Here is a 22,480-nt window from a genome sequence, read left to right as displayed (position 1 = left end):
GGTGTGTGTGTGTTTCTGTATAGTGTGTGTGTGGTGTGTTTCTGTATGGTATGTGTGTGTTTCTACATGGTGTGTTTCTGTATGGTACATGCATGTGTGTGTGTGTGTAACACGCACAGAATCACCCCCTCCCGGGCACATGAGGGACTCTTAGGTGTTTGTTAGGTGCAGAATGAACAACCTGACCCAAAACAGGAAGTCCGGACAATGTGGGTCACTGTGGCCATAGATGGAGCTGGGAGAGTGGCATCGAGTGGCCTCCGTCCCAGCCTACTGGGACCATGTGGCCCTGTCTGTGGGGAGGGGCTTGAGGGTCTTGGCCCCTGGGATGGGAGGGTCCTAGGCGAGGGGTCAGCCAGTCCGGGTGGGGTGCTTCGGCTGCTGGAGTGCTGATGATATAATTGCCCAGGGAAGTGGGAGCTGAGGGCACCTCAGTGAGCTGGGGCTGGGGACTGTGGTGCCTGTGTGGGGTGGTGCCCGCCCTGTGGCCTTTGACCATAGCCTGGCTGACCACTGGTGGGGAAGAGGCAGGTTCTCCTCTCCTACTCCCTCTGTGACTCAGGCCAGCCCCGATCTGTTAGGCCTCAGTTTTCCCATCTGTAGAATGGGTCTGTCTCCTGTGGCAATCTCAACCCAGCTGGCCTCATAGTCCTGGAGATAGATGGTCACGTGATGGTGGCCTAGAGTCAGGCTTGGGCCTCAGGGACACCCGACCTTGCTTGCAGGGCAGAAGAGGTTTGCCCAAAAGAAGTGTGACCCAAGTCAAATACTGGGGACAGTTAGGAGGTGATCCCAGGTGGCCTGTGAGCTAGGGAGGGGCACATGCAGAGGCCTTCAGGGGACAGCAGGCATGACCCAGGCTGGAGCAAGGAGCAGGGTGCAGTGCAGAGGCCCGGCTGCTGTAGCCATGGACACTTTTTCCCCTACAGGGCATCAGCAAGGAATGGTGGGGAGGGTCACTCCCCATGGCCCTAGAGCTGGGATGGATTGGCAGGTAGGCCTAGACCAGGGGAGGCCACTGTGTCACACGAATGCAGACAGGCAAGGGTGAGGGCTGGCTGGGGCAGTGGCAGTAGAGGATGCCTCTGAAAATTGGTGATAGGGAACAGCTCTTGGCTGGATGTTGAGGGTTGGGGAAGGCTGAGGCCCATGTGTGGATTAAGCTGCCACACTTAAGCGTGGAACTGGGTCCAGGTCACTAAGTGCTCCTGAATGTGCTGGTACAGGTGGCTGCTCTGTCGTCATTTATATGTTGATGAGACCCGCCAGCTGTGACCTCCTGGCATCAGTGATGGGACACAGGGCTTGGGAGCCCTGGCCGCAGGTGGCCCTCTCTGGGATTAGCAATAGTCGCCAACGCTCGTCCCATGTGGTGCCGTCTGCATGGCCCACCCCCATTATGTATGGAAAGTCCTGCGTGGAGAGAACACAGCTGAGCCAGGGCCATGAAGGGGATCGTGGCAGAGCTGAGGCAAGTGACTAAGCCTCCTGCTCCTTGTTCCGGGTCCTCTCTATAGCACTTCACCTCCAAGCCCAGAGTATGTGTTAGGAAAACCTGACTTGGTTGACATTATTGACTACGCCTTATGGAAGGTTCACTTAAAACTCCGTCTAACTATTTTGCATCAGTATAAAAAGAGACAGCAAGCACCTTGTTAATTTCCTGTAATTGGAAAATGAGGTCTCCTAAGAAAGTACTTCCTAGACTTCCCAGGCCTTTTCTTTCTTGTGTGTTTTAGGGACAGGGTCTCACTGCTCTGTCGCCCAGGCTGGAGTGCAGTGGCGCCGCCATAGCTCACTGCAGTTTTGAACTCCTGGGCTCAGGTGCTCCTCCCACCTCAGTCTCCTGGGTAGCTAGGACTACAGGCTCGCACCACCACATCCAGCTAACTTTTAAATTTTTTTTTTTTTTGGAGACAGGATCTTCCTCTGTTGCCCAAACTGGTCTTGAACTCCTGGGCTCAACCATCCTCCTGCCTTGGGCTCTCAGAGTGCTGGGATTACAGGCAGGAGCCACCATGCCCAGCTTGAGGCTTCTTCTTTTTAAGTATTAAAAGACTTTTTATTTTAATATCCTCTCTCTCTTTTGGGGTAGTGGCATGGTGGAAAATCTTTGATTTCTAGAAAATCTTTGCTGTCTTTCATTTTCCTGCCTGTGTCTTCGCCTTTTGCACAATGCTGTCTTCCAGTTCCCTGTGTCTCTTAGGCCCTGGGCTGGAAGAACAGACAGCTCAGCTGCTAGGATTTTGTGAAAATCCTGAGAATCAAGCTGTGTGCCTGGGATGGGGGCACACCCACTGTATGGTGTGCCATGGCTCTGGGTGAGGGGTTTGGGCCCCCCGGAAGCCATGCCTCCTCTGCCAGTGGCAACAGCTCTGTTCCATAGGACTGTACAGCCTCAAGATAGGTGTGTATTTTTGGGGTGATGTTGAAAACTAGTAGCATTGGCAGAAAATAGAAAAACGAACAAGAGCCTTTTGTATTTCCTAAATTATTAGAGTGTTAACAAGTGACATCTTTCATTTAAAAGGTTTTGTATTTTGCAATTAAATCATTATAATTGTTAACTGTTACCGAGTCCTTGTTACGGTCTGGTCCCTGTTCTGAAAAACCTTAAAAGTAGGAAATCATTTCATGCCCAAAACAACCTTAGGAGGAAGGAATTATTACTAGCCTCATTTTCTGATCAAGAAATTGAGGCACAGAGAGGTGAAGTCTCCTGTCTGAGGTCACACAGCTGGTAAGTGGTAGAGCTAGGAATCCACCCAGTCACTCTGGCTCTTGAGCCCATGCTCTCACCCTCCACATCCCCCTCCCTGACCTTCACGTCACATGGGCTGGGCGCTGTCCTCCCAGCTTTGCAGCTGACGAAACGACAGTTCAGGGATATGAACTGACGTCTCCCGCATCCTAGAGCCGGCACTTGCTTGTGTGGGACTTGAATTCAGGTCAGCAGCTGCTCCCTCTAACCTCTATTTATATCACATTATGTTATTTTTCTTCATAAGGCCTCTGCCATGCCTTGAATCTCAGCACAGTCTTTTAAAGACAAGAATCTTTTATGATTTCATGCTAAATATGCAATGCAGAGTCTTTGTAAGCCCTTTAGAAAATGTATCCAGGCAAAAATCAAATCCAAACAGAAGGAAAAACCCAACTACCCTTCCCTCTTTCAAAGATGTCCACTCTCAATAGATTGTAAATATTTGTCTATGCTATTTTATTATTATGATGATTATTTGAGATGGGGTCTCACTCTGTCACCCAGGCTGGAGTGCAGTGGTTCGATCTCAGCTCACTGCAACCTCTGCCTCCTAGGTTCTAGCGATTCTCCTGCCTCAGCCTTCCAAATAGTTGGGATTACAGGCTAATTTTTGTACTTTCAGTAGAGATGGGGTTTCACTATCATGACTGGGCTGGTCTTGAACTTCTGACATCAAGAAATCTGCCTGCTCAGCCTCCTGAACTGCTAAGGTTACAGGCATGAGCCACTGCATCTGGCCCTGTCTATGCTATTTTAAATTCCTACACTTAAACATAAGCCTGCCTACAAATGCACATATATACAGTGTCTATTATATGTAGTATATATGTGCATTATATATATGTATCCACTGTAGTATGCTGTATATACGATTGTATAAGTTGCTTTTTCCATTTAATAGGTGGCAAACATCAGAGTTGGCAGGGCAATGGCCACAGATCAAATCTGGTCCACAGATGGCTTTTGTTTGGGCTGAAAGATATTTACACAAATCTATGTGAATTCATTTCTAACATATACAAATTGGGAAATTTCACATAAAAATCAATGTCAACTTTCTCTGGAAAATTCAGATATGGCTCCTCTGTTTAATGCTCTTGGGCATCGCTGGAGCTGCGTTGTGATTACTGGAGTAGATGGCGTGTGCCGAGGGCTCACTCCGGTGACTTCCCGCACGGGGAGCTGTTTGCTCCTTGCTAGGTCCGGGGGCAGGCCGCCTGTCTGTGATGGCGTACCCTCCTCCACTGCATACCCATCCCTGGATTTACTAGTGCAGTTTTGTAGTACAAGGAATTCCCTATGGCGGTACATTCAGGTTGCTTCCAACTTTTGCTCTCCTGATGCCTGGCACAGTTCTTTGGAAGGTGAGAGGGAAGTTGAAGGCAAGAGAGTATTGACCTCCAAATAGTCAGGTTGTTCTGGGCCTGAACATGGAGGACCATTTTATGCCCTTGCTCCTTATGCAGCCCACTGTTGATAGAGTCATAGGAAAAATCCTGGGTCAAGCTATGCACATTGTTGGCAAATCTGGCAGCGCACGCCAATGAGAATGACGATGATGATAATGATGATGATGATGATGATGACGATGAAGCTGCTGCCTTTTTTTTTTTTTTTTTTTTTTTTTTGAGACAAGCTCTCGCTCTGTTACCCAGGCTAGAGTGCAGTGGTGTGATTTTGGCTCACTGCAACTGCCGCCTCCCGGATTCAAGCGATTCTCCTGCCTCAGCCTCTCGAGTAGCTGGGATTACAGGTGTGCACCACCATGCCTGGCTAATTTTTGTATTTTTAGAAGACACGGGGTTTCACCATGTTGGCCAGGCTGGTCTTGATCTCCTGATCTCAGGTGATCCGCCCGCCTCGGCCTCCCAAAGTGCTGGGATTACAGGCGTGAGCCACTGCACCCGGCCTGCTACCATTTTTTGAGCATTGCTTTGTGCCGGTAAGTGTGCCAAGAAATGCCCAAACCTGAAAGCACTTAGCCTCCAGCAGCGCTGTGGAGTGGGGACTCCGACAGCCTCTGAGTCCCCACTTGGCCCATAAAGGATTCATGGAAGGAGCTGAAGCTGGCCTGGGGTGTGAGCTTCACTCTGGTATTTCAGTATTGCTCAAAAGAGAACCCAGTACCATCTCATTATTTTGTTGATTGCATACATAGCATGCCCACCATCACCAGATTTAAAGCGAAATCGCGGGATGTGAACTGATGAGAAGCACACTGCCCATTTCTCCAGGTGCTGCCCAGCAGGGCTCACACGCCACTGTTGTCCGTGGGCCTCCCTCCCTGTCTCTGCCTGGGCTCTTTCTGAGTTAGCTCAGAAAGTGTGCTTTTGCTCATTTGGGCATCAACAACTTTTGGATCCTGAGGTTATTTCCGGTTTTCCATTGCCATCAACAATTCAAATTATGCTACTCGCAACATCTTTAGGCAGATTGCTCTTTCCTTTCAGGAATTACTTCCTTAGAATAAATTTCCAGGAAGCATATTACTGTGCCTGGGGTAGGAATATGGTTGTAGCTTTTTAAGTCAGCACAATCAATTTGGATTTAGATATTTAAACCAAAGTCATATACTTACTCAGAGAGAGATTTTTTTCCTAAGGGCTCATTAAGTAATGAATGTTTGTTTAAAAAAAAAAAAAAAAAAGTGTGACTAGATTCTTTAGGATAAACTGTTTTCTGTCCACAGAAAGGATTTGACTTTGCCAACCTACCTCATTCATATTTTCTTCAGGGAGACCCTGGGATCTCCGTGTAATTTTTGGTGAAGTATGCAGGAAGTGTTACAAAGAAGACCTCTTGGTGATGGGCTGGAATTTCTGCTTATCAGATATTTGGATTTGAGGTGTCTTGAAGGAGCTAATTTCTTTTTGTGCCTGTTATAAAAATATCAGGCCATGTGGGGCTGGAGGCAGGAAACCTGAGTTGGAAATACCATGGCAGCCACCAGGTCATCCAACAATCTTGGGCAACTCACTTCTGCTTTCTGAGCCTTACTTTTTTCATCCACACCTTGGGGGCAAAGGTCCCTTCTAATCTCACCTTGTAGGTTGTGAACTGTGACTGTAGAGGGATGTGAGCGGCCCTGTTCAGCGGGGAGACATTGTGGTTTCTTGGTGATATTACGCACAGTGAGGAGAGGGGCAAGGCAAGGCTTATTCAGACTTGTGTTCTGAGGAGCTGGTTACCTTCAGGCATTAAACAAAGTGCTGAGCGTGTCCCAGGAGTGGTTTGTTGTTGGTGGTGCTTGTTTGTTTTTGAGACAGAGTTTTGTTCTTGTTGCCCAGGCTGGAGCGCAATGGCGTGATCTCCGCTCACCGCAACCTCTGCCTCCTGTGTTCAAGTGATTCTCCTGGCTCAGCCTCCCAAGTAGCTGGGATTACAGGCATGCACCACCATGCTCAGCTAATTTGTATATTTAGTAGAGAGGCGGTTTCTCCACGTTGGGTCAGGCTAGTCTCGGACTCCCGACCTCAGGTGATCCACCCACCTCAGCCTCCCAAAGTGCTGGGATTACAGGCGTGAGCCACTGCGCCCGGCCCCAGGAGCGGTTCTTTCCTGCTTGCCTGGTATATTAATTTCCTGTGGCCTCCATAAAGAATGACCACAAACTGGGTGGTAAACAGAAATTTACTCTCACAGTTCTAGAGGTCAGAAGTCCCAAGTCGCAGTGCTGGCAGGGTCACATTCCCTTAAAAAAGGCTGTCAGTCCTTCCCTCCTCCAGCTTTGGGTGACTGTCAGCTGTCCTTCCAGCCCACCCATCTCTGACACCACATGCTCCTTGTCCCAGCCTCCATGTCATTCGTCTGTGTCTCAGCAGCCCAGGTGATCTTTAAGTCCCAAGTCACGGTGCTGGCAGGGTCACATTCCCTTAAAAAAGGCTGTCAGTCCTTCCCTCCTCCAGCTTTGGGTGGCTGTCAGCTGTCCTGGCTTCCCTGGTGTGGCCGCAGCGCTCTGGTCTTTTCCCTGGCTTCACGTGGGCTTCTCTTCCGTATGTCTTCTCTGCGCATCTCCTATAAAGACTCCTGTCAATGGATTTAGACTTCATCCTACTCCAGGAGAATTTCCTCTTGAGATCTTTCACTTCGTTACATCTTCAAAGGTGCTTTTTCCTAACAAGGGCACATCCGCAGGTTCTGGGGAGCAGGATGTGGTATCTTTTTGGGGGCCACGATTCAGCCCACCTCAGCCCTCATCAGCCAGAAGCTGGCCCATGCTGGCCAACCAGAGCTCTGCCCTTGCCTCCTGTGGCCTCAGTCCAGGGTCCCAGCCCTTCTGCTTGCCTCTACAATGTTGTCACCACGAAGCTGTGCTTTAATGAAGGGAGGAAATTTTGCAGCAGGCCTGAGAAGGCCAGACAAGGCCCTGCACCCAGTGCATGGGCAGATGTTGTTGGTGGGCACTGTGGAAGGCTGTGGGGTCAGAGCAAGAGCCTGGCATAGAGGTCAAGGTTGGCGAATATCCACCTCCTGCGAACCAGTCCCGTTGGTTCCAGAACTGAAATATCTCTGCAGCCCACCCATCTCTGACACCACATGCTCCTTGTCCCAGCCTCCATGTCATTCTTCTGTGTCTCAGCAGCCCAGGTGATCTTTAAACAGCAGGATGATAGTCGCAAGAGCCTCTGCAGTGCTTCCTATGTGACAGGCAGGGACCCATTTTACCCTCGCCACCACGACTGGGGTACAGCTATTACCATCTGCACTTCAGCGAAATGGAAATTCGAGTCACACCCTGCTAATGGCTTTCCAGCATGCTCGGGGTAGGGCTTGAACTCTGTCCAGGGCCAGCTTCACGGGCACACGACCTGTGCTGTCCTGCAGGGCCTGCACTCAGAGGGCCTGGCTCTTGGCTTAATGCTCTGCTGTTGCCATCATGCAAGTCTTAATAATTTTGAACAAGGAGCCTCATGTTTTCATTTTGCACTGGGCTGCAAATACATAGCTGGTCTTGACTCTGTGCTTGGTGTAGAGCCCCCACGTGGTCTGGCAGTTTGCCCTCCCCACCGCCTGCCCGTGACCGGTGATATTTGATAGCTGTGTATCACAGTGCCCTGTAGACTTTTTCTTTCCAGAACCTGCCACGAGCCATCATTATTTTATGTATTCATTTTCACAGTGGTCTCCCTGACTAGACAGTTCTGGATGGCCGGGACCTAGTCTGGTCCTCCTGCACGCCCGGTATTTTAATTTCTTGTGGGCAAATAAAGGGCACCCACGCTGCTGAGGCACAAATGGCATGGAGGCTGGGACAAGGGGGCACGTGATGTCAGAGTTGGGCGGGCTGCAGAGATATTTCAGTTCTGGAGCCAACAGGACTGGTTCACAGGAGATGGCTATTTACCAACCTTGGCCTATATGCCAGGCAAGGTCCAGGATCAGCAGGGGGGGCTCCCCGTGCCTTCAGGAAGGAGCATGCTCTGAGGACTCCGCCTCCTGTGTGTCCTGAGCAGTCACCCTCCAGCCTGCGGCGCTCAGCCACGGCTGTGCTCCTTCCTCGGCAGGGGGTTGTGCCATCTCCTGCTTGGTGGGCAGTGGGCTCAGAATGAAAAGTCCTGGGTGCAGCTGACACCAAGCTCAGCTCAGGCAGGAGAGTTCCCTGCTGTTGCTCCTGCTGATGAGACCTTTCTGCAGCCCGCAGCTGGAGGAGCTGATTATAGTGATGCTGCATGGCGCTGTGAGCATCAGGACCATCAACAGTGTGTCCGTGGCACAGAGGCCGGCTGCTGGGGCCCACCCTGAGCTCTGAGGTTGACTTGGCCCAGAACTTTGGATCCGCCCCTCCTGCACTCCATTCATCTCCACACTCACTGTGGCCCAGCCTGGCAGTGTCTGGAACGGCGTGTTGAGAGTACCAGGCTTGGCATCAGCCCATGGAGATTTATTCATCCTGGAATTGGATCGAGCTTGGACTTTGGGCTGGGCATGGGGTGGGCATGGGGTGGGGCACACAAAGGTGGGAGCTAAGGTTCTGACCCAGAGGAGCTGACAGTTGACGCATGCTCAGGGTAGGGCTTCAACAGGTTTTGGGTCCTGGACAGGGCAGCCCTCTCCCCCACCAGCGGCCCAAAGAGTTGGCAGACCTGCAGCTGCCCCATCCTGCCTGCGAGGCTGGCGGGCCACTCCTGTGGATGTAGTCCGTTTTGTTTCTCTTCTTCTTTCTTCAGGGGTCCTTCCTGGCTAATGACCGATATTTTTCTTGCCTTTCTTAAGAAACAACAAAAAAACTGCACTGTTTCCTCTGAAAAGCAGTCATTGAAGTAGAAAATTGTACTTACCTAGAAGAGTCTAAAGAAGAGAATAGATATCACCTTTAACTGCATCCCCGAGATGGTCCCTGTCAGTATCCTGGGGATGTGGCTGCCATGTCCTTTCCACCGTGTCCCCAGGGTGCAGGGCTGGCACCTCGCAGTTGCTCAACACGTATTTGTGACTGAGTGAAAATAATGAGCAATTATATATATCTATCTACGTATATATATATAGCAGAAAATTGAGACTATAAATTGTATTTATTTTTATGTATTTATTTATTTATTTTGAGATGGAGTCTCCCAGGCTGCAGTGCAATGGCACGATCTTGGCTCACTGCAACTTCCGCCTCCCAGGTTCAAGCAATTCTCCCGTCTCAGCCTCCCGAGTAACTCGAATTACAGGTGCGCACCATCACGCCCTGCTAATTTTTTATATTTTTAGTAGAGAGGCGGTTTCATCATGTTGGCCAGGCCGGTCTCAAACTCCTGACCTCAGGTAGTCTACCCACCTCAGCCTCCCAAAGTACTGGGATTACAGGCGTGAGCCACCGCACCCGGCCTATTGTTTTATTTCACCTTTTTCACTCTTTGTGGAGCTGACCTTTTCCCCGTGCGGAGTTTTCTGTTGGGGCTTAGACGTCATTGACGTCATCTATCTCTTCTGGCTGAGCACTGTGTTGTTGGGATGCACATCCAAGTGTTTCTATCAGAGACTTATCTCTGGTATTTCCTTAAAGCACATTCCTAGAAGCGGCCACACAAAGGAATAAAAAGGAGCAAGCTTCCTTTTTTGGTGTTGCATTTTGTGTGTCTTCCTGCCCATCAGGGTACAGGGAGGTGCACTTCAGACCCGAAGGCTGATTTCTGAGAACTGCTGTGGTTATAAAAGCGGCAGGTCAGCGGAGGCGAGGAATGAATTATGTATCAAGCTCTAAGTCAGATCAAGGCAAATGGAGTTCATACTTATCTGAAGACAGAATGTACCTTTCTGGAATCGATCAGCGGAGTTGTTGATTAGCCCAGAATAATCCTTCATGGTGTTTTAAGAAACACTACTCTCTCTTGCTCAGGAGGAAGGCAGCTGGCCTCCATCACTGCCTCCCAGATTTTGTAGATTGGAGGGATGTCCCAGGGCCTCAGGGTTAGCAGGTCCCGCCTGACTTCAGTTCAAGGCCACTGAGCATCTGCAACTCGCCGGATGCACTGATGTTGCGGGGACCCCACCCCAGACCATTCCTGGGCACCCCTGTCCTATACTTCCTGCATCTCCCACCCACAGGCTGAGGTCACATGGACTCCAGGAGGCCGAATCCAATGGCCAGCTTCGGGTTCTCACCTTGACCTCTTGGGGGCTACCCGCTGTTGGCACCTTCCTTCTTCTAGACACACGATCTTCTACAGCCTCCCTGGTGCTTTCTCTCCTTCCGTCCTGTTCATGGCCTTCCTTGCCAATTTTGTCTCATCTGCCCAACCTCCCAAGTTAGCATTCCTCCACACTGGTGTGTTCCCTCCTCGCTCTGCATTCATTCCCTACGTGATCTAATCCCAACACCACCACTCACTGGCTGTGTGGACTTAGGTAGCTGACTTCACCTCTCTGTGCCTTCATTTCCTCATCTCTAAAATGGGCCTAGTAAAATCCTCTCTCACCAGGTGTTCCAAGGATGATAGGACAGGATTCCCAGCTCCCGTCACAGGCCCTGGTACATGATGGGTACCTCATGACTCTCCTATTGTCACTCGCTCATTCATTCATGCACTTGGCGGATGCATCTTACGTGCTGCCCTCTGTTCTAGGCATGGAGGACACAGTGGGGGCAGAGCAGGCCCAGGCCTTGCTACTGGGAATCCATCCTCTTGTAGGGGACATAGATGAGAACTAAGTCAATTACAGTTTGTCATATGGAAAATGAGAAGGAGATGTGGGGAAGGGAAGGGAGAGCAGAGGCGGGCTTTCCGAGGCAGCTCGGGGCGGTGGTTAGGCTCAGTCCTGGCTCACCCGCTTCCAGCTGTGGACCTTGATCGGGTTCATACTGTTTCCTCTCTCAGTAGCTGAGTGGCATCACCAGCAGTCAACCTCTGTGTGTCTCCGTTTCCTCATCTGTAACACTGGGTGACATCACCTATCTAGGTGGGAAGGAAACCACTAACCTCTGAAATCAAAAAGCCCATTTCTCTAAGTGTGGTCCTCAGACCTGGCTCCAGAATTGCTGGGATTGTGGATGGAAATGCAGATTCCCTGGCCTACCATGCTCTGGGTGAGGCCCAGGGCCCTGCTTTTTGGAAGAAGTATCTTAGGAGACTCAGGTTCACTGATGTTGGCAGACTGTGGTCTACAGGGTGCTGAGATGGGCTGGTCCCATCCTGATGGGAGCAGGATGGACTGAAGCTACTCAAAGTGTGGTCACCTGGGAGCCTCACCTGGGAGCTTGTTAGAAATGCAAATCAGATTTTCTATGGGTGGGCCCAGGACTCCATGCCTTAACAACCTCCAAGTGATCCTGCTGCAGCCCCCATCTGGGAGGCTCTAGGTCAGCTCTGGGAGTGGCAGGTCATCCTCCAGATGAGGCAGTTGCTGGCCTAGGGTGCCCTAGGCAGGGACACCAGCTCCCCACCCTTCTCTCTCTGCTAACTCAGTTTCCCTCCTTCCCTCAGGATCCCAAGTGATGGTGGTTTCCTCGGAGAGCGAGCTGAGCCCTGCGCGACTGGTTAGCACGGCGGAGCTGGTAGCCACGCCTGCTGGCTGGCGTGCGTGAACAGGTGTGAACCGCGGGATCTCAGCACCTTGACCCAAGAGGAAGCATGTCGAAGAAAGGCCGGAGCAAGGGCGAGAAGCCCGAGATGGAGACGGACGCGGTGCAGATGGCCAACGAGGAGCTGCGGGCCAAGCTGACCAGCATTCAGATCGAGTTCCAGCAGGAAAAGAGCAAGGTGGGGGCTGGCGCCAGCTCAGCAGCAGCTGGGCTGCAAATGTCCCTTTGGGCAGTGTTGCCCCTGGGGCGTGCGTGTATGGAGAGCCTGTTCCAGGTCGGGAGCTGAGGGTAGGCACTTCACCTCTCTAGCCTGCGGCCCGTCCCTTTGCAATACAGAGACCACTGGGCAGGAGTCCGGGCCCCACCAGTGTTTGCTGTGACCTTGGACAAGTCACTGAACACCCCATTCTTTGATTTCTCTTACCTGCAAGATGGGGCTTGTCAAAAGAAAAGTGTTTGACAAATTCAGTTTAGCAGAGTTTAGTTGAGCAAAGAACGATTCGAGGATGGAGCAGTCCCCAGAACAGAACAGAGCAGGTTCAGAGAAGCATGCATGTGGTCAGACAGCTTTCATGATGGGGACAGAAAACAGAAGAGGTGCTGAGGCTACTTGATTGATTACAGCTTGACCCTTGATCCGTGGGTCACCTGTGATTTACTGATGCTCAGCTTCTGTGATTGGCTGAGCCTTGGCTGTTTGTTTAAAAATGCTCCTAAGTCAGCCTCTTGGTTAGTTTGCTTGCTAAGTTAGGTTGCAGTTCATTATATAGGAACTCATGCATGAAGGCACCCTCAGGCTAAGTTTAGTTTAATTTAGCAAGGTCATGGCAGTACCAGCTTTTCCTAAATTCCAAAAGGGAGGAGGGCATAGTGAGGCATGTCCCATTCCCCGCTTCCCATCATGGCCTGAACTAGCTTTTCAGGTTAACTTTGGAATGCCCTTGGTGGAGAGCAGGGGTCCATTCAGATGGTCAGGAGGCTTCAAAGTTTATTTTTGGTTTAGGCTGCCTTGAGGTCTTGTAAGCCATATTATGTGCTTTCTTAGACATGATGGGGCTGTGGTCTGGACTCAGGGCTTTGCTAGGTAAAGAGCTTGGAACAGAGCCTGGCTCTGGGATACGAGCTACTCTCCTCTCTCCTAGGGCAGATTTGAGCTTTGGAGCTGGGCAGGACAGTGCCTGGTTGAGTGCTGGGAGTCTAATTAAAGCACGGGATGTCACAGAGGGGAGGAGCACAGACTTTCCAGGCAGACCTGGCTTCAAACCTCAGCTTGTCCCCTAACTGGTCTCATGATCTTGGCCAGGTGACTAAAAGTCTCTGAAACCTCTGTCTTCTCATCTGACACCAGCTATTATGGTGTAATAATAGCTGTCTGGTTTCAGATGGTCATGAGGATCTGATTAATGGATGCAATAAAAAGACCCATCAACATCTGGTGCCCAGGCCCAGCTGCAGTCCTGTTTGGTGGCCTGGCTCTGACTTGGGTGGACTTGAAGGTAGAGCAAGCCCGGGGCTATGAGCCCAGGGAGGAACCACTAGCCAGGCTGAGGACAGAAAGGGGATGGAGATGCAGGCTTGCTCTTGGGTGGCTCGAGCAGTTGAGGGTCTAACTGAAGCTCTGAAGGTGCCCTCCAGCTTCTGATGTAGCACCTGGAGCAATGGGTGGAGGCTGCTTGGGAAATTGCATCAGGCATCCCCGTCTTGTTGAGCTGGGACTCAGGCCGCCAATGAGGTGCTGGGCCAGATGCAGCTGCCAGGTGGGGATAGGGCTGGGGCCTGGGCTCTGGCTCCAACCCCCAGCTCAGGATGGGCCACACAGAGCAGAGGCTGAGTTCTGGACTGGGGGAGTGGGCTTCTGGAACTTGGGGACAGATGCACCTGTCTCCATCCCTGGGTGTTCAAGATTCCCGTCCAAGTGCATCCAGCCTCTTTTAGTCATGGATGCTGGTGATGTTGACCTGTTCACCCTTAACCAGGTCAAGAGGCCAGGTCACCTCTGGGGCTGGGGCTGACTGGCTAGGGCTGCAGGGGCTTGCATCTTGTATCTGGACGCAGCAATAGTGACTGTGGTGACAGGGAAAGCTGCTCGCTCACATCACACTGCCTGGGCTCCATCCCCTCTCCACCACCACCCCTGCCTGAGGTTTTATAAGCTGTGTAACCCCCTGCCTCAGTTTTCCCATCTGTAGATGGGGACCTCTAAGGTGTCTGCCTCCTGGGTTGTTTGAGGAATGAATGGGACAGTCACACACGGGGCCTGGGTGCTGCCTGTCATATTCTCACATGACCATCAGGCCGACATTTGTATGCCTACTGTGCAGATAGCACCAGGTGCTTTAGAGGGTATCATGACCCTGGCAGGGAACTGAGAGGTCAGGTGCGGCTTCCCCCGTGTTACAGGTGAGCCAGCCAAGAGCTGGAGAGGGCAGGAACTTGCCCAGGTGTGTTAGCTTGCCAGGGCTGCAGTAACCAAGTCCCACAGAGGGGGCGGCTTACACAACAGACGTTTGCTGTCTCACCGTCCTAGAGCCTGGCAGCCATAGATCCAGGTGTCAGGACTGGCTCCTTCTGAAGCCTCTCTCCTTGGCTTGCAGTCGACCACCTTCTCCCTGTATCTTCACATGGCTTTCTCCTCTGTGTGTGTCCATGTTTGTATTTCCTCTTCTTATGAAGACACCAGGCAGATTGGATTAGGGCCCACCCTCATGACCTCATTAGGATCTATCTCCAAATGCAATCACATCCTGAGGTCCTGGGGGTTAGGACTTCAACATATGAATTTCAGGGGACACAGTTTAGCCTCACACACGAGGCTAGCACAGTAGGTGGTATTGCTGGGTTGAAAGCCAGGTCTATGCGGACCCCAGGCTGGGCCTCCCTGTTACCAGGCTGCCTCCTTGCCTCTGGGACATGTAGCAGTTTCCACTTGGATGCACCCTGGCTGCTTATTTTCTCAATCCAGCCATCCCTGTGGCCCCTTGAGGTTGACTTTACCCATCTGGCTGCTGGGAGAATTTTGATTCTCTGAGAATTCAGCCGTGTGCTTATTGACTGGTACAAAAAGAATAAATGCAAACTTTACAATTGCATTGAAGTGTTACTTTGATATGATCTCATAATCACCGTCAATGTCCCATTTAAAGTGCTGGTATTTTAGCAAAGCATAGCTGTTGAACACTGTAGGATGAGGGAGGGTGGAAACGTGTCTGTTTGTTCATCAGCAAGCCTGTGGCACGCATGCTCCATGCCTGGGCTGAGTGAGAAGTGTTTGGAAGTAACTCAGAGACAGCCCCTGCCCTCAAGTCAGATGGGTATAGAGGCTTACAGGAAACCAGCAATATAGCAGCCCTGGGCACATTGCATCAAAGGTTTTAGAAAATAGAGCAGGGGTAAGCAGAACCCAAGACTTCACAGGAGCAGTTTTGTGGGAGTTTTTTGGAGCACTTCCTTACTTTCTGGCATCATAAGATGCTCCAGGCTCCGCAGTGGCTCACGCCTGTAATCCCAGCACTTTGGGAGGCCGAGGCGGGTGGATCATGAGGTCAGGAGAACGAGACCATCCTGGTTAACACGGTGAAACCCCATCTCTACTAAAAATATTAAAAAATTAGCTGGGCGTGGTGGCGGGCACCTGTAGTCCTGCTACTCGGGAGGCTGAGGCAGGAGAATCGCTTGAACCCGGGAGGCGGAGCTTGCAGTGAGCCGAGATCGCGCCACTGTACTCCAGCCTGGGTGACAGAGCGAGACTCCAACTCAAAAAAAAAAAAAAAAAAAAAAGATGCCCCAGGCTCATCTTGTATATTTCTTATCCTAGCCTTAGACCCAGCAATTTCTCTGAGGAGTCCTGGTTCCTTTTATTGGAGAATGGCATTAGAAACAAAGATCTGGGCACCAGGTGTGCCCCATTACTGCTGGGGTGTCATTGTTTCTAGGCCCTCTCAGCTGCCAGAACAAGGAAATATATGTGTAAACTGACCTGCATAGGTACACATACCTGTAAATATTTCTATATGTGACATCTATATCCACACAAAGTTAAACATGAGTTCTTACAGATGTCCCCAAGATGAATCCACTGCCACATGGCTCACTTCAGCCTCCTCTTGCTTGTCTGTAACCTCTCACTCCAAGTGGGAAACCTGGCTTCCCCATCTGCCATCCACTTCCTTTCTTCGACACTATACATGTATGATGGTTTCAGAGTAGTTAACCTGTACCCGTGAGATTTAGAGGGCTTTGAGCATGGAGGGTGTGGTAGGGAGGGCTGCTGCAGGTGGCTTGGGCAAGGGGGACGTGGGGAAGTGGCCTGGCCTGGACATAGAGAGCCAGTGCTGCCAGATTGGATGAGGATGGGGATGGAAAGGGACGAATCTGACTCACTCTCTGAGTGGGAATGGCAAGTGGGGGTGGTTCTGGTGGTTCAGATAATTTCTCCATGCCAGCCCCCACATACCCAGGGCATGTTGCCTCTCTTGGCCTTTGTGCTATGGCTGCATTTAGAGTCCAAGTGCTGAGGAGTGACTGGTGTGGGTGCCCCTACACTTGGGGTAGCTTGGAGGCACCTGGAGGTAAAGTGCTGGGGGGCTGTTTTTGGCCTGCTCAGTTGGATGGAGTGGTGGAGGTGGGGAGTGCTCTGTGCACATCAGGGGTCACCCCAGCCTCACTCTGCTGCTTCTGTGGCATAGGTCATGTCACCTGGGCTTGGCCCTCAGCAGCTTTGGGTAGAGCTGGAGGGACCCACCAGGGCCCTGTCCCCAGGCCCCTGCCTCTCTGTCACCATCCCTGCCCTACACACCTGGATCACCAGCTCGGCAGCACCTCTGCCCCTCCCAGAAAGCAGCCCCTATACCCCCCGGGCTGCCCTGTATAGGCCTGTGCCCACCCTCCCATGTTCCTCATTCCCTTTCTACCTGTGACTCTCCCGAGAGGCTGCCCACACCTGATGCACAAAGTCAGAACCACGATAACAACAGACTTCATTCATCCACCTGCAGTCAGCTCATCTTCCTCCTCCCAACGGGCCTTTGAGGGGCAGCTGTTGACATCGCTGTTTCCTAGTAGAGGAAACTGGAGCTCTGGAAGGTTGTGTAGTCAGAGTTCTTTAGAGAAACAGAACCAATAGGTTGTGACACACACACACACACCACAGAGTGAGAGGTTGTTTGTTAGTTTTAAAGAATCGGCTTACGCAGTTGTGGGGCTGGCAAATCTGAAATGTGTAGGGCAGACCACCAGGCTGGAGATTCAGGCAAAGGTTGATCTTGCAGCTTCGAGTCCCAGTGCAGTCTGGAGGCAGAGTTCCTTCTTCCTCAGGGGACCTCGGTCTTTCTCTTAAAACCTTCGACTGATTGGATGAGGCCCACCTACATTGTGGAAGGTGCTGTGCTTCACCCAGAGTTTACGGATGTAAATGTTAATCTTTTCTAAAATATACCTTCACAGCCACATCTGGACTGGTGTTTGACCAAACGACTGGGCATTGTGGCCCAGCCAAGTCGACCCACAACATCAACCACCATAGAGGTAGAGAAATTTCCCCGGGGAAATGCAGCTCATCAAAACAGATTAGGATCTCATTGGATCTGACCTTGCTGAGCCCAGATGACTGTCAGCCTTAACCAGGGACTTAAGACAGTGTTGCCTCACAGCGGGGAAAACAGTCAAAAACATTTTGTCCATAACCGGGACAGTTCTGTTAAATACTTAAAGTTCTGGCTTCCTGCTACTAAATCCACTAGGAAAAGATGCTGATTGCTGCCCCCAGGGTAAGGTGGACAGAGCATGGACTGGTCGCCTGCCTTCATTCCTATGATTGTGAGTATCTGGTGAAAGGAGATGTTGCTCTTGTGTGTGTTCCTGGGTTGGTTTTATTTGCTTCTTGACCTGCTGTTATAAGTAAGGATTTACCAATACTCAGGTGTCGTTGTAAAACTTCTCACCGAAAATTAATTTTCACATGTTACTATGCAATCAAGAGTGTGGTCTGGGGAAAGACGTTGCCATTTTCCCTGGCAGCAGCTTGTCCGTCAGAGGCAATTCATTTCAGGTCTGCAGAGAGGGGTAGAATTCAGGAAAGAAGGGGCTTGTCAAGTGTTCCTGTGGAGTGTGTGTTGAGTGATATTGAAACAAAAAGGTTAAAGAAAGCATTTTGAAGTGTTTTCAGAACACACTCCCTTGGGACATTTTATAAGTAATGTTTTGAATTGTTTGCTGATAGAATGAATAGACTCAAGGCGGGGTGGGTCACCTGGCAGCAGCAGGGTCCTCATCCCTCACCCTGGGCAGGTCACCAGACCGTCACTGAGCCTTGGCTGCCTCATGATAAAACAGGAGAGAGAGAGAGAGAGAGCGTGCGCGCGAGCGTGCTACCTCCTTCCCAAGACCGGGAGGGGTTAATGTGGCAATGTGGGTGATGCATTGGAGCCCCCAGCCCAGCTTGGGACCCCGCCCAACAAGAATGGTGCCCCCCTGCTCACTGCCCCCCAAGACTTAGAAGCCTGGTCTGTCTTCTCCAACTCCAGAGTCCGTGCATGGGGCCCTGGAAATGTATTTCTGGTTTACAATCTTTGGGGTCTTGGTGACGATTTCTGCAGGGTGTGTTCTGTGATTGAGCAGTTGTCCTTCCTCATATATCTACAACTCGGAAGAGATGTCAAAGGCTTGAATGCCTCTCCAACATCCTCGGGGGGTTGCCAGCCCCGCGGAAAACCTCAGGGAACTAGCAGGAGAGATTCTAAGTGGGGCTGGCAGGAGGGTCAGGCCTGCAGGGCATTGCCGAAGGGGGAATCCGTGGGAACGTGGGCCCAGGTGGGTGTCTTGGGCGCGGGGAGGCTGTGGCCAGCTCCCCCAGCTGTGACCCTGACCCTGATCCTGACCCTGACCGGCTCTCTCGCCGCTCTGGCTGCAGGTGGGCAAACTGCGGGAGCGGCTGCAGGAGGCGAAGCTGGAGCGCGAGCAGGAGCAGCGACGGCACACGGCCTACATTTCGGAGCTCAAGGCCAAGCTGCATGAAGAGAAGACCAAGGAGCTGCAGGCGCTGCGCGAGGGGCTCATCCGGCAGCACGAGCAGGAGGCGGCGCGCACGGCCAAGATCAAGGAGGGCGAGCTGCAGCGGCTGCAGGCCACACTGAATGTGCTGCGCGACGGCGCGGCCGACAAGGTCAAGACGGCGCTGCTGACTGAGGCGCGCGAGGAGGCGCGCAGGGCCTTCGACGGAGAGCGCCTGCGGCTGCAGCAGGAGATCCTGGAGCTCAAGGCAGCGCGCAAGCAGGCAGAGGAGGCGCTCAGTAACTGCATGCAGGCCGACAAGACCAAGGCAGCCGACCTGCGCGCTGCCTACCAGGCGCACCAAGAGGAGGTGCACCGCATCAAGCGCGAGTGCGAGCGCGACATCCGCAGGCTGGTACGTGCCGCCCCCTCCCCAGCCCACGGGCACGCAGCCTTCCCTCCCTGCACGCGTGGGGGAAATGCGGAGCTCCGAGGACCTGCTGTGCTCCAGGCATTGTTCAAAGCACTGGGGCCCCAGCAACGTCCTTGCAGTCTTAGGTGTGGTAAGGAGGCTTTGGGGCTACAGGTAATCGGCTCAAAGAACAGTTTCCCCATTTGTCAAAGGAGACTAACGAGGGTTGTTGCAAATGCATCGTGATAGCATATCTGAGTGCCAGGCATCTATTGATTCGTTTACTTCAACAACCATGAGCAGACTTCCATCTCCAGGTAAGATGCCGCAGGTCAGGGTAGGCCGGCCAACTGGCTGCAACAGCAAGGGAAAAATACAAATTGCAAGTAGGCCTGTTTTGAAAGATACTGGAGATCTGTGGAAGCTGTGGAGTGTGGATGAACTAAAATTCCAAAGGGAAGGGGAAAGAGCCCTGCCTAGGCGGCCTGAGAATTGCCAGCTGCTTTCTTCCCTTGGGGCATTTGTGGATTCTGGTTGTGGGCTGAAGATTGGATGTCCTAAGAGAGATGAGTAGGATTTTTTGCCATCTCAGGGTGGGCATGAAAGAATGGAAACCAGAGGAGCCCCACCTAGGCCAGCTTGCTGCACAGGAGATCCTCCTGAGTCCTGCAGTGATGGGGAAGGCTGGTGAGCCCAGCTGGGAAGGCAGAGTGGCAGCTCCCATGCCCTCACTGGACGTAGGAGGCAAAGGGAGGGGGCCCACCACAAACACATGGCCAGTCTGCCCCTCAGGGCGTTTGTCACACTTTGAAGCTGTGTGGGGCAGGAGGCTAAGAAGTAAAGTAAGCTGAGGTTTTCAGACTGGATCAAACAGTAACAGTGATATTTACAAGAGGGACATCTTAATTATGAGGACATGGTGACACGGAGCATAAGAGGATGGGGAAAGATACACTGTGCAAACACTTCCTGAAAGCAAAGCTGGTCTGTCTGTATTAATGTCAAAGGCTCTAAGGCAAGAAGTAATACTAAAGACACAAAAGGGCAGTTCTTAATAATAAAGGGTCAATTCAGTAGGAATGCATTCAAAAACAAAACCTCAAAATGTATAAAAGAGAAAAATATCAAAACTAAAAGGAGAAGCAGAGAAATCCACAGTTATGGTTGGGGATGAACACACTGCTATCAGCAAACAGTAGAACACACAGACAAAGAATGAATAAAGACATGATTTCACCAACACAATTAATCAACGTGAACTTACCTGACAGAGCACTCTATTCCAAAACTGCAGAATTCTGTGGATGTGACATACTTTTATCAAAGTAGACCACATTTCAAAATTTGTGGGTTGTAATTAGTCCTTAGAGCAAAACATATCTTAGACAAAAAGAAGAAATGCTGAAAATCAAGCATCTAAGCTTCTATATCAAGAAGAAAGAAAAAGAACAGCAAATTAAACTCCAGGGAGTAGAAGGAAGGAAATTTTGAAGAGCAAGAAACAGTGAAATAAAAATTAATAATGAAAATCAACAAATTCAAGAGTTAATTAAAATTGATAAATGGACAAACATTTAGCAATATTGATAAAGCAAAACAGAGACAATAAGTTACTAATATCAAAAATGTAAAGGGGGAAATACCACAGCTCCTACAGACAATAAACCCACAGCAAACAGCATATACCAATAAACTTGAAACCTCGACAAAATGAACATATTCCTTGAATAAGCACAACGTACCAAAACTGACACGAAGCAAATAGAAACTCTAAGTAGTCCTATAGCTCCTAAATAAATCTGTAATGAAGAAAGGCCCAGACCTAGACGGCTTCACAAGTAAATTGTTTCAAGTGTTTAAGAAAGAAGTAAAACTAATTCTAGCCAAAGTCTTACAGAAAATAGAAATTGGAACACATTTTAACTAACTTATGAAGCCAGTGTAACTCTGATTCCAAAAGCAATAACATCACAAGATAAGAAAACTTTTGGATTACCTTTTATGAACATAGATTCAAGAGTACAAGCAAGATATGAACATATCAAATCCAGCAATACATAGAAAGGCTAATAAGTCATAACCCAGCTGAGTTTATTCTGAAAATACAAAGATTGACTTCATATTCTAAAATCACTGAATGTAATTCAACATAATGATATGATAAAAGAGAAAAAAAGTGGTCATATTAATAGATGCAGAAAAATCTGTTGGTAAAATTCAATTTCATGATATAAACTCTCAGAAAACCAGGAATAGAATAGAATGTCTCTAATATGACAAATGGTTCTATCAAAAATCTGTTACAAGTAATATACGTAATGATGAAATATTGAACGTTTCCCACCCAAGTTCAAGGTCGAAACAAGATGTTGACTGTTACCACTTCTAGTCAACATTACACTGGCCAGAATGTCAAATACAAAAGACAGTAAACAAATAAAAGTTTTAGAGAGGGAGAAAAAAGGAAAACTCATTATTTGCAGGTGCTATGGTTGTGATGTAGAAAATCCAAGAGACCTGTTTTTAGTTGATTACTGCTGCTATAACAAAATAACACAGACTGGGTAACTTATATATAATAGAAATTTATTTCTTACCATTCTGGAGGCTGGGAAGTCCAAGATCCAGGCACTGGCAAGTTCAGTATCTGGCAAGGGCCCAGTTTCTGCTTCTAAGATGATGTCTTGAATGCCGTGTCCTCACATGGCAGAAGGAATGTGATGACAAAAGAGAGGCAGGCAGCTCATATTTCTCTTATAAGGTCATTAACTCCCTTCATAAAGGCTTTGCCATCATGACTTAATCACCTCTTAAAGTCCCCACCTCCGAATACTATCACGTTGGTGATAAGTTTCAACGTATGAATTTTCGTGGGACACGTTCAGAACATGGAAAGTTCTGAACATGGAAAGACCCTACAAACTATTAGAATTAATAAGTGAATTTTTCAAAGTCTATATATACAAGGTACATACACACAAATTATTTCAATATATTAGCAATGAACAATTAGAAAACAAAATCTTAAAAGATATCATTTACAGTAGGGCACCAAAAAACTCAAATACCTAGGAGTAAATCTAATGAAAGTTGTGTAAGATGTCTCCCCTGAAAACATAAAACATTGCTGAGAAAAATTTAAGGAGATCTAAATCAATGGAAAGGGATATCATTTTCATCGATTAGAAAACTTAGTATAGATACCAGTTTTTCCGTGATTGAGCTACAGATTCAGTGCTATCCCTTACCAAAATCCCAGCAGACCTTTTTTTTTTTTTTTTTTTTTTTTTTTTTTTTTTTTTTTTTTTTT

General features: G+C 49.8%; 1 protein-coding gene across 2 annotated transcripts in view; it reads left to right on the top strand.

Moving 5' to 3' along the window:
* Nucleotides 1-22,480, top strand: part of JAKMIP1 (janus kinase and microtubule interacting protein 1) — a 183,546-nt gene that overhangs the window by 73,660 nt on the left and 87,406 nt on the right. Inside the window, exons 2-3 of one of the 2 annotated variants that reach the window (XM_023206885.1) lie at nt 11,674-11,949; nt 18,679-19,173. In XM_023206885.1, coding sequence (XP_023062653.1) covers nt 11,821-11,949; nt 18,679-19,173 — 624 coding nt within the window. In that variant the 5' untranslated portion in view covers nt 11,674-11,820. The remainder of the gene's footprint in view (nt 1-11,673; nt 11,950-18,678; nt 19,174-22,480) is intronic. The other variant, XM_023206884.1, reaches the window with a different exon arrangement.

Source organism: Piliocolobus tephrosceles, chromosome 3, assembly GCF_002776525.5.
Source record: "Piliocolobus tephrosceles isolate RC106 chromosome 3, ASM277652v3, whole genome shotgun sequence".
Classification (NCBI taxonomy): domain Eukaryota; kingdom Metazoa; phylum Chordata; class Mammalia; order Primates; family Cercopithecidae; genus Piliocolobus; species Piliocolobus tephrosceles.
The sequence above is the reverse complement of the archived record's forward strand: the minus strand, read 5'-3'. Positions and strand labels throughout refer to the sequence as shown.